Source organism: Capricornis sumatraensis, chromosome 8, assembly GCF_032405125.1.
Source record: "Capricornis sumatraensis isolate serow.1 chromosome 8, serow.2, whole genome shotgun sequence".
Classification (NCBI taxonomy): Eukaryota; Metazoa; Chordata; class Mammalia; order Artiodactyla; family Bovidae; genus Capricornis; species Capricornis sumatraensis.
Genome location: NC_091076.1, coordinates 74,582,422 through 74,594,567, shown reverse-complemented (window position 1 = coordinate 74,594,567; position 12,146 = coordinate 74,582,422). Strand labels below are relative to the sequence as shown.

Sequence of the window (12,146 nt, the reverse complement as noted above, 5' to 3'; positions counted from 1 at the left end):
GATGTGAAAGCTGGAGAAACTTCTAACTCAAGCTCAGGTCAAAGAGAAATTACTTCTCAAAATGGTCAGTTCCTAGATTCTTCCCTGAACAGACTCCCCAGCCGGTGGAAGGATCTGTGAGCTGATTGATTGTGCAGCTCTCTGAAGTGTGCAGAGGGCCTTCACCCCTTTGTCTCTGGCATTCACAGTCTCTGGTGCAACGTGCAGGTCAGCAAGCTTTGTGCTCATTCCACAGATAAAGCGGGGCCCAGGGGTCACAGCAGCAGGCGCTCGGCCATGCTCTCGTGGGAGACCCTTCCCAGGCCCTGTCTGTTGTGGGGGTGGAGGGCCAAGCTGTGCTGGCCCCAGGCCCTGTCCACTGGTTGACAGTTGTTCCTCTTCCTGTTCCCAGATCCTGAAGTACATCCTCAGCCGTGAGATCAAGGACAAGCGGCTTCGGAGCCTGTCCAGGAAGTTCACCGACTGGGCGTACGGGCCCGTGTCATCCTCGCTGTATGACCTCACCAACGTGGACACCACGACCGACAACTCGGTGCTGGAGATCATTGTCTACAACACCAACATCGACGTGGGTCTCCCGGCTGGGCTGGGGGAAGACAGGAGGCAGCAGGCTGGGAGTCAGGCCAGGGGCCCTGGGAGACCCCATTCTACTTGCTGGATGTGTCTGCTGCCCCCATTCCTTAGCCTCAGTGGGTGGGGCAGGTGCTGGGGACACCTGTTCGCAGCTGACCCTGCGGAGGGGTTCCTGGCCCGGTAATTCTGGGCAGGGTGGGGATGGGGGTGTAGATCTTCTCCATCTTGTTTTCCCCCAACTCCTCTTACTGGTTCCTTATGGCTGAGCTTAGAATCCCCTCTTCCCCAAACCTGGCCTCGAATGGGGGTCAGGGAGTGTGCAGTTGGAGCAATCAGGGAGGTCTTTCTGGAGGAGGCGAGGCAGGGAGGTCAGTGAAGCTGAAGGAGAAAAGGAAGGATCAGCAGTGGGAAGTTTTTGGCTCTTGGGGGAACAAAGGCAACACATCTTTTATATTTTACCAAGACTTGTGCCTCCCAGAGCCTGCCTTGCTTGGGGTCTCCCTGGCCTCTCACAGCAGCCTGACTGGTAGGGCAGGGATTGCAATCAGTTTTATGGAAGAGGACAATGAGGCCCAGAAAGGGTCAAGGGTTTTCCAAGGGTCACACAGTGAAGGGGGGCCCAGGAGGGGCCAGAACCCCAGTCGTGGCCCTGGCCCCACTTCTAGCCCTCACTCCCCACCGTGCATCAGATCCTCTTGCCAAAAGCACCAGGCTCCTGTGGCGTTTGGCTGTGCCTGGTTGCACTGGGGCCTCAGGAGCTGGAAATTACCCTCCCAACATTTCCAGCCAAACCAGTTCATTGGCCCCTTCTGCCGGGGCACTGCTGACTCAGAGTTCCCTTTGAAATGAGGGCCCTTTGAAAATGGTCCCTCCCTCCCTCTCATCTCCATGGTGACCGGTGCTGTTCTCTCCCCAGAACCGGCATGAGATGCTGACCCTGGAGCCCCTGCACACGCTGCTGCATATGAAGTGGAAGAAGTTCGCCAAGTACATGTTCTTCCTGTCCTTCTGCTTCTATTTCTTCTACAACATCACCCTGACCCTCGTCTCTTACTACCGCCCCCGGGAGGAGGAGGTATGTTGGGCCCCTTGAAGTGGGGGATGAGGTGGTTAGAGCTGCAGGAGATGGGATCCATCCCACGTGCATATGGGGAAACAGGCCCAGAGAAGCCAAGAGACTTGCGTGGGGTCCCCCGATTGTCACGCTTGGTAGTGTCTTGGACACGGAATACGTCTCCAGCCCTGAGTGGAGCTCAACCCCAGGTGCTTAGTCCCAGGTGGACCCCTGCTGAGGGAGGCTCAGGGAATTAGGAGCCCCAGGCCCTGCCCAGGCTCCAGGTCTCGATCTGGAGCTGTTTGGGTGTTTCGGCTGTGGGAGGAAATGCGAGGAGGTGGAGGCCACTTGGAGAAGCTTTCCCACCAATCTGGAACTCAGTTTCCTGTCCAGTCACGTGAGACACAGAGTCTGGGCTTTGGCTGTGTGGTGGGGCCCCGTGAGTGTCTGGATTCAGATGGGACAGACAAGTGCCAAGAGGGAGGAGGAAGTTGTTAGCATGGATTGAATCATGCCTCTCGCTGTAGAATTGGGGGCTGCCCTTCCTGCACTGGCCCTTACAGAGAACGGGCTTCATGCTGGCCTCTGGTCCAGCTCGAGGGCCCAGCATGCGTACGTGCATGGTCGCCCCAGAGGGGGCGCTACCCCTGCCTTCCTCACTCTGCACCCTGCACCTATCCATTCCTCTCCCTTCCTCCGTAGGCCCTGCCGCACCCCTTGGCCCTCACGCACAAGATGGGGTGGCTGCAGCTCTTAGGAAGGATGTTTGTGCTCATCTGGGCCATGTTCATTTCTGTGAAAGAGGTGAGTGGGTCACTGAGCCCTCCTGGTCTGGCCTGAGAGGCAGGTGGCAGGGCAGCAAGCTCTGTCTGCTACTACTGCTGGGGGACTGTGGGGACTCATTTCCTCTTTAATTTTAGACTTACATAAATAAGCAGGCTTATCCTTCCTACTTCATGTATCCATCCCTCCATCCATCTGTCCATCTCTCTGCTATTTATCTGCACTCCCAGCCACTCAGTGTCCCTCCCATCTTCCCCTCCCTCCATCCATCCACCCAATCACCTGCCATCTCTCATCCACCCAACTGCTCATCCATCCATTCAGACACCCACCTATTGCCCTTCCGTCCTTCATCCAACTCTCTTTCCATCTGTTTGTCATTTGATCCATTCATCCATCCAACTGATGAGTCAACAGGTATATTCTGAACACCTTCAACCTGTGGGGCCCTGGGGGAGCTGATAGGGATGGAGGGAATCTGGCCTCTTTGAGGTCATAGTCTGGTAGGAATTTCACATGGACACAGATATCAAGACTGTAAGATAGACTGTGAAAAGGGCCTGATGTTGGGGTCAGACCCATGTTCAGAAGAGAGGTGACTTTTATTTGGGGATAGGGGGAGGTTAGGAAAGCTGGAAGGTAGAGATGTCACTAACTGTGGCAGGGTGGGGTTGGCATGAGGACACTGGGGAGAAGGTATTACAGGGCAGGTCAGAGGAGCAGTGTACAAAGGCTCAGAGGCTGGGAGGCCAGGCCATATTTGGGGAATGGCAGGCAGCTGTGTGGCCCTGCTGCTTTGTGGGTTCTGGAGTGAGGATGGAGATGAAAGTCAGAGATGTGAGGAGATTGGGGGGACCATCCACTCTTACCCTGGGGTTGTCTCTGTCCCCCAGGCACCAGTCCGTTTCCATAGCCCTCACTCGGACTCTGGTTGGGCCTTCACACATTCCCCTGGTTCCTGAGTCTTAGTCCTGGGGAGATGCCCCCTTCCCCAGGTCCTCCAGCGAGGGGCATGGAGAGGGGGCAGCTTTTCTTTCCTTTCTGGCCGCAGGGCATCGCAATCTTCCTGCTGAGACCGTCAGATCTGCAGTCCATTCTCTCGGATGCCTGGTTTCACTTTGTCTTGTAAGTGGGTCTGTCGCCTTGGTCACCACCTCACGGTCAGGGCCGAGGTCCTGTATGGGGCTGCTATGTCCCTCTGCAGTGGCCACCCTCTGTGTCACCCTGTCCCAGTCCTTACGCCAAGGCATGTGGCCGGGGACCTCCTCTCTCCCTTCTGTTGAGAGAGGCACAGAGGGGAGGGCCGGAAAACACTGGGACAGTGCCCACCATCTGGCCGCAGGGAGGGCTGACTACACCCTGCCCCAGAGCCCCGGGCGGCAGGCAGCATAGAGAAAGCATGTTCACATTTTAACGAAGGGACATTCCAGGCCAGTTCCTCCCAGCTGCCGTCTTGGAAGCTGGCAGATCAGGGCTGGAAGGGATTTGAGAAGTCACCGTGTCTGATCTTATGAAACTGAGGCACAGAGGAGGGAAGTGAATCACTGAGTCACGTGGAGCTACGGGCATGTCGAAGCCAGCCCAGTGTCCCAGTCATCCTCACCACAAGCTAGTTTGGGATCAACTACTGTAGGCCCCAGTCAGAAAGCCCAGCTCAGCAGCTTCTCTGAATGAGGTCATGTGCAGCTGATATCAGAGGATTACGTAACCCTGTCTCTAAACAACAGAAGGCTGATTCAGCATCGTGGCCGCATGAATGGAACAGGGTCTGCGGCTTGGGGTGAAGCACGTTGGACTCCAGGGTTCTGTGGACCCCACCAAAGTCCCTCTTCTGAGCCTTTGGGTGGGTCTGTAGCACCTTGAATCTTGACCTGATGTTTCCAAATACCTGTTTATTAATAGCTGTCTTATTAAGTAGGCATGTGCCTTCCAGAAGTATGAACTGAGTTCTCCATCCCTGTGGGCGGGTGGGGCGCCCCGACACTGCAGTGAATGAGTAGGCCAGGTGCAGTCCTGCCCATGGGGCAAGTCACTTGTGAGCCTGGCACCTTCAAGAAAGTGTGACGATCCCAGAGAAAGACCCATCTGCACCGCCACTGGCTTTGGTGCAGATGAAAGGCCTTGTCCTGCTCGTCTGCTTCTCTGTTGTTTTCTTCGTATGGAGGAAGGTGTTTAAAATGCTCCCTCACTTCAGCGCCAAATACATTGATCACCCAAATGTTTGCTTTTCACTGCACAAAATCGAGGTTGACTGTGTCCCAACTTTAACTAGTTAGGTATTTCATAATCGCGGAGACTGCCTGATGCTCTAAGCAAGAGAGGGTTTCTATCCAGATGTCTGCCTAACTGATGACAATGTTTAGGAGTAGGTTTTGATCTTGTATGTTTGGTGTATATTGTACTTTAAATTTTTAAAATTGTGGTTTAATGCATGTAACATGAAAGTTAAACCATCTTAACCATTTTTAAGTTCAATACTGTTAGGTATGTTTGCATTGGTGTGCAATCTCCTTTTAGCATATCTATTACATGGCATGTCTTGTAGTTATTTAAAAGACTTCTCAAAGTAGGTTATAGGGGACTTTTGTTATGATTGAGGTTTGAGTATACATGTTGTCACCATTGTCATTTTGATTAAAGATGGAATCTTTCACTGCATCCTTCGTCTACTCCAGAGTTCCTCAATCTCTGTGGGAATCACAAATCACATGGGTGATTTAAAAAACATCCAGCCTCCTGGCAAGCACCCTGGGCCATCTGAACCAAAATCTATTGGGCCCTGGGGAACTCTGTCTTTAAAAAGTCCTTGTCAACTGCAACCAGCCCTGACTTGCATCTGGCGATGCAGTCCGCAAGGCTGGGTTTTAGACGTCGTTCAGCACGTCTAGGGCAGCCTCGGCTATCTCTTCAGTACCACCCACCAGGGTCATTGAACAGGGTTTAAGGGAGGTTGGAGGGTTTGGACATCTCTGCCCTGATGCTGAGGAGAAGTAAGTAAGGCCCTTGTTTCCTGTGTCTCCTGAACAGTTTTGCCCAAGCTGTGCTTGTGATACTGTCTGTCTTCTTGTACTTGTTTGCCTACAAAGAGTACCTCGCCTGCCTCGTGCTGGCCATGGCCCTGGGCTGGGCGAACATGCTCTACTACACACGGGGGTTCCAGTCCATGGGCATGTACAGCGTCATGATCCAGAAGGTGCGTTGGGGATGCTGAGCATCAGAGATGGGCAGGGAGGGGCCCCTCAGAGAAGGCCCACTCTTCAGATGGGGAAACTGAGGTCTGGAGAGGAAAAAAGACTCACCCAAGGGACAGGCCACTGCTGTTTCTCTCAAATGTCTTGGTTTCCCTTTGCCCTTGCTCAGGGTCTTGGAGGAAACATATGCAGGTATAATATATATACATGTAGATATGCTTATTATAGATGTTCACCATATAAAGGACGGTGTAGCCTGCAAGTTACAAATAATAATAAAATATGCAATACTTTTTTTGTTGTAAATTCCACATGGCTAGTTGAGTCTCACCAAATAATTTGTTGATTTTGGTTTAACTTGTATCTGTTGCCAACCTATGGTTGCAATTGACAAGTGAACATTGTGCCAATATAAATGTTGCCTGACATTTTCCTTTGCTTTTAAAAAATAAATAACTAAACTATTTTTGGGGGGCTACCCTGGGTCTCTGTTGCCACGCATGGACTTTCTCTAGTTGCAGCAAGTGGGAGCTACCCTCTAGTTTGGTGTGAGGGTTCCTCATCACGGTGGCTTTTCTTGTGGTGCACCAGCTCTAGGACACGCAAGCGTCAGTGGTTGCAGTATGTGGGCTCAGCAGTTGTGGCTCGTGGGCTCTGGAGCATGGGCCCAGTAGTTTGGTCGCATGGGCTTAGTTGCTCCACGGCATGTGGGGTCTTCCAGGATCAGGGATCGAACCTGTGTCCTCTGCATGGGCGGGTGGACTCCTATCCACTGTACCACCGGGGAAGTCCTTTCCTTTGCTTTAAGGAGTAAGATGAAAAGGAAACAATGAAGACGTGTTGAAACTGAATTTGTTTGCCAATGATGCTAAGACACTCATGTGCTGAATTGAATAATAGTCTTCAAATACTAGAAGAATATTTCATCAACGGTTTTGTACTATTCGCAATATAATAGCCACAGATAGGGTATATTTTTAAAGTTTTATCTGCCTTAACATTTCTTCCATCATTGTCTTAGGTCCAGGTCTAGACAATCAACAATCTTTGACTTGTAGCTTTCACCAGTTTCTATGGCGTAAATCACCCACCATGGCTGATTTCCAGTTACCAACATGAGTACAGAATCGGGCAAGCATGCACAGTAAAGCATCATTGTATAGTGTTTCCAACATATGGCTACAATAGCTGTAAATAGCCTTAAAATTCTAGGTAATTGTTAGGACTTCCCTGGCAGTCCAGTGGTTAGCACTCTGGGCTTTCACTATGGAGGATGCGATTTCAATCTCTGATCTAGAAACTAAGATCCTGCAAGCCACAAAAAGAGTGGCCAAAAAGGAAAAAAAAAGCCTCAATAATTGTAAAATGTAGTAACGTCATTTGGAAGTGATGTTTTGACTACTTATTATCTTTGTTTCTAATGTAATTTATTTAATTATGTTTACACAATCCAATTCTTAGTCATGGCTGGCTTAGCAACCAGCTCAGGAAATTCACGAGAGTGTGACAGTCAGCTCTTGTGAGCTGGTGTGAGCAGACCCCAGCACACGGCCACTCCCAGGAAGAGTAAGGATTCCTGGTGCGAGATTCTATGTGGAGGGGGGCTGATGTGCAGCCTGTATCAGCAAGTACAGAAACAGACTGCATTCTAGGAGGGAGGAGGGTGGAGAGGACGAATAGAAGAGTCTTTCTGGAACAGGTGGGCCCAGTGCTGAGCTGTGGAGGGAGTGTCAGGAGGATCCGGGGAGGGTCACGGAAGAGTGGCCCGAGTTAATGAGGGCATGGTTGGGGTGCAAACCTGAGAGATAGTGGGAAGCAGGAGCTCAATCTATAGCGAATATATGCTCAAACGTTACCCTTGAATCATGTTTCTTTCTTTGTAGGTCATTTTGCATGATGTTCTGAAGTTCTTGTTTGTATATATCGTGTTCTTACTTGGATTTGGAGTAGGTAAATGATTTACAAATAATAGCAACTGCCACATTTGTAAAGCCCTTTATATAGACGGTAACATGACAGAGCATGCAGGAGCCTCAGCAACAATTATATCGGTCACCAGTGGAATGCTCACCGTGATCAGCATTTCCCAGTGATTATCTATATGAAGAGCCAGCTCACTGGAAAAGACCCTGGTGCTGGGAAAGATTGAGGGCAAGAGGAGAAGTGGGGGGCAGAGGATGAGATGCTTAGATAACATCACTGACTCAATGGACATGAGTTTGAGCAAACTCCAGGAGATAGTGAAGGAAGCCTGGCATGCTGCAGTTCATGGGGTTACAAAGAGTCAGACACAACTTAGCAACTGAGCAACAATAACAATGATTATCTCCCTGGAGAAGGGAATGGCAGCCCACTCCAGTACCCTTGCCCGGAGAATCCCATGGATAGAGGAGCCTGGTAGGCTACAGTCCATGGGGTCGCAAAGAGTCGGACACGACTGAGCGACGTCACTTTCACTTTCACTTTCCTCACCTCCTACTCTTCTCTGTCTATAAAAGAAACTGGCATTCAGACCCAGATAAGATGATACGCTGGGGCACTAGCCTGCCATCTTCTAGGACGCCTAGCTTTCCAAATAAAGTTGGATTCCTTGCTTCAAAACAACAACAACAACAAAAACAACGATTATCTCTTTACTTCTCACAATGTATTGGCGAAGGCAGGAGTCATCATCATCTCTGATCGTAAGAGAACTGAAGCTTAGAGACGCCAGGATTTGACCAGGTCGCTTTTATCTGGCCACACTGTGTGGTATGCCCCCCACCTTCACATCCATCATATGTGTCCCTTGCGGCTTCGGATAGGTTTGACAGGTGTTTTTGGCCCAAACTGACAGATAGGGAAGCTAAAGTTTGCAGAAATGTGACTGACAGTCTTTGAAAGGTAGGAGTAGAATAATGCATCCAGGTAACCTCCTTCGGCCCTCCACGTCATGTTGCTGTCATAGATTGCTTCAGATATATCTGTGAGAGCCTCTGGTCTGCTGGGGACCAGGGATGGGAAACCCTCTTAAAAACCTCCCTGTTTACAACCGAGGGAAAAGCACAACCTGATTTTGCTTCTAGCCTCTGCCTAAAAAGATATGATTTTGTTTTCCCAAGCCAGTTCTTTCCCCCAGTTATCACTGGCATTTGAGACTAGGCAGCTGATTCCATCTGTCTGGTACCTTCTCTGGGTCACAGTTTGCTTATTCATTTGCTCCTTTACTTGCTTGTTTATTCATCCACCCATTTCCTCACTGATTAATTTGATCATCCATCCATCCACCATTCATTAAGTCATGAGCCACTGCTGTAGTGCATTGGGAAGAAAAGAAGAAAGAGCCTCAGGCTGTGGCCAGAGATCGTGCCACACAGCATTAGGAGGAGACTCAGGACCTGCCGGTCTTGGGAGAGACAACCCAGGCTACTGGAAGTTGGGAGCTCCAAGCCTGGTTGAGGAGCCAGGGACACACAGATTATAGATTATAGTTTTCAACTCTGCAAACCCTTGATTGGTCAAGGGCTGAACAGTGGGGTAGCGAAGGGAGAGAAGAATTTGGGCTTTGTTAGGCAGAAAGGTCTTTCTGCAGTCAGTCAAGGCAGAACACCAGCCTGATGAGGCTTCTGGAGGAACTGAGGCTAGAGACATGATTTCAATAACCAGAGAGAAGAAGATAGCAGTGTGTGTGTGCATGTGTGTACGTGCAGGTAGGCACGAGTTCACTGAGTAATTAACCGGACAGAGAGGCTGCAGACAACACCCTGTTATGTTCTCACAGCTCTGGCCTCGCTGATCGAGAAGTGCCCCCAGAACCACGAGAACTGCAGCTCCTACGGCAGCTTCAGTGACGCGGTGCTGGAACTCTTCAAGCTCACCATAGGCCTGGGCGACCTGAACATCCAGCAGAACTCCAAGTACCCCATCCTCTTCCTGTTCCTGCTCATCACCTACGTCATCCTCACCTTCGTCCTCCTTCTCAACATGCTCATAGCCCTGATGGGGGAGACGGTGGAGAATGTCTCCAAGGAGAGCGAGCGCATCTGGCGCCTACAGGTGAGCCTGGCAGAGTCCCCTCTGGGCAGTTGGGGGGCTCCTGTCATGGGGACTCAGTTCAGCACATGGAACCCGTGGATCTAGGCTGGGGCCTGGAAACCTGCATAAGCTCCCTGTGCTTGGCCAGGTTCGAGGAAGGTAGGTTCCTGGAGTAAAGGGTCCAGGGAGTGTGGCTGGACAATGGCATGTGTGAGAGGTACTCAGGCTTATGGCTGTGCTCTGCTTAGAGTCAGCGGTGTGATGTGTGGGTGTTGAAGTGTGACCTTAGGTTGCATTAAGAGGAGTATAGGGTATAGGACAATGGAGGTGACAATTCTGCTTCCCTCCAATGCTGCTTAAATGCTGTGGGCCTTCCACACTGGGGACACTAAGCCACAGAATGGCCCAGGCATGGGACAGGCCTGGCAACCATGCCTCGCAACAGACGGTGTTGAAACTGGGTTGAAGAAGGTGAGAATTCCTTCTTGCAGAGCTACTTGGGAAAGAGGGAGCAGCTTTCTTCTGTGACCCCAGAGGCAGAAATGGGACAGATGGGGAACAAGAGGGAGAAAAGCTTTGATCTGATACAAGGAAGTTACTAATTGTTAGGGCCGTCTTAATGGATTGTCAATAACATTCAGGGGAGATTAGACAAATTACGGTTGGGAAAATTGCTGAGGGGATTCCCAGCCTGAGATGGAATAGGACTGTGTGATGTCTGAACCTCCTTTCACTACAGGAGCTTAGAATCCTACCTTTCAGTTAGGAAACTCTGGACTCCCATAAACATAGTTTGTGTGATGTTTAATAATTTTAACACCTTTCCCAAACTTACTGGGGTTTCTTTTCTTTCATTTTTTAAAGTCTTTGTTGAATTTGTTACAATATTGCTTCTGTATTATGTGGTTTTTTTTTTTCTGGTCTTGAGGCCTGTGGGATCTGAACTCCCCAACCAGGGATCGAACCCACACCCCCTGCATTGAAAGGTGAAGTCTTAACCACTGGACCATCGGGGAAGACGCTGGGTTTTTGAATTCTGTAGGTTAGCCAGATCCTCAGGATCTATGCATTAAGGAAGCATTCTGTGCAGGTGGAGTGGGCTGTTTGGTGGTGTGTGTGTGTGTGTTCTTGTGTGTGCGAGATCTTGTTTGTGTGTGTACGTGTGTGCGTACACCCACTCTCATGGGGCACCTTGGTGCTGGCTCCTCGGTGACACACTTAAGCTCCTTTGCATTCCCAGAGAGCCAGGACCATCTTGGAGTTTGAGAAAATATTACCAGAATGGCTGAGGAGCAGATTCCGGATGGGGGAGCTGTGTAAAGTGGCAGAAGACGATTTCCGGCTGTGTTTGCGGTAACAGAGGGAGGAGGGCGCTTTGCTGGTGCTCTTTGGGTGGGTGAAGAGACACGTGGTGTGAGTGTTCGCGAAGCGGTGCCGCCATTTGCGTGTCGGACCGTGGCCATGGTCTGTTCCGCCTCCTCAGAAGGTGGAGTTTGCTTGCTTGGGGTCGCTGGCCCTGGGACAGGCTTCCTGAGCCTCAGAAGGGAGAGGAGGGGACTCTGCCCTTCTGGAGGTGCCTCTGTGGCTCCTCCCCGCCCAGTAACTGCCTTAGAAGAGATAGGCCAGCCTGGCACCCTTTGTCCTTCTGTCTCCCCTGTGTGGGTTCACAGGGGACCACTTATGTTTCTTGGAGCTCCTGGGTCCCATATCCTGGGAGGAGACTGATCCTGGAGGCCTGGGAAGATGTGCGCTTGGGCAGGTTTCAAGCCCCACTAACACTGCTATGGACACATGAGTCAGGGGTGTTCCCGATCCCCGTGGACGACACCCCAAATGCGGTGCTAGTATATTTGTTTGTATTTCATGAAGTGCCCTTGGGGAATAGTGAGAATGATTATCACACCCTCAGGATCAACGAGGTGAAGTGGACTGAATGGAAAACTCATGTCTCCTTCCTCAATGAAGATCCGGGGCCCGGGAGACGGACAGGTACCACTGCTGTCAGAAAGCATGATGCCCACTCCTGCCTGACCTTGTGACCCTGGGGGACCCTGATTTTCCCCATCTGTAAAGTGGGGGAGGAGGGTTGAACTAATCCCTTCCAGCTCTATCATTTTATAACCTGAATAGGAAACATTTCTGAAAGTCGAGTGGTGGGCCAAGACCGACCTGGAGGCACAACTTGCAGAGTGCTGTATTTGTAAACTAGTGTTTTGTCTTGAAAGCAGATTTCAACAAAATCCAAGATACTTCCAGGAGCAACAGCAAAACCACCCTCAACGCATTTGAGGAAATAGATGAATTTCCGGAAACTTCAGTGTAAAAGCAGGACCCAGAGCTCACGTGCGTGTGGGCCATCTGATGCTGGAGCCTGGGTGCTGGACTTGGCGCTGTGTCCTTTGCAGAGCAATGGAGCCTGGCTCCACCTGCAGAGATGAGGAACGCACCCTCATGCTGAGCGGGTAGCTGAACCAAGGGGCAGTTGTCAGTTTGTCTGAGTGGGAAACACCCTGGAGTTTGTTATTTGGCAA

The 12,146-nt window shown here is 50.8% G+C and overlaps 1 protein-coding gene across 2 annotated transcripts in view; it reads left to right on the top strand.

The window, feature by feature from the left end:
• TRPV3 (transient receptor potential cation channel subfamily V member 3) overlaps positions 1–11,938 on the top strand; it is a 30,066-nt gene extending 18,128 nt beyond the window's left edge. The window contains exons 9-18 of one of the 2 annotated variants that reach the window (XM_068977089.1): positions 392–568; positions 1,490–1,648; positions 2,330–2,431; positions 3,462–3,535; positions 5,438–5,603; positions 7,485–7,551; positions 9,362–9,636; positions 10,856–10,968; positions 11,525–11,604; positions 11,841–11,938. In XM_068977089.1, the coding sequence (XP_068833190.1) occupies positions 392–568; positions 1,490–1,648; positions 2,330–2,431; positions 3,462–3,535; positions 5,438–5,603; positions 7,485–7,551; positions 9,362–9,636; positions 10,856–10,968; positions 11,525–11,604; positions 11,841–11,938 (1,311 nt within the window). The remainder of the gene's footprint in view (positions 1–391; positions 569–1,489; positions 1,649–2,329; positions 2,432–3,461; positions 3,536–5,437; positions 5,604–7,484; positions 7,552–9,361; positions 9,637–10,855; positions 10,969–11,524; positions 11,605–11,840) is intronic. The other variant, XM_068977091.1, reaches the window with a different exon arrangement.
• The last annotated feature ends 208 nt before the right edge of the window (positions 11,939–12,146 follow it).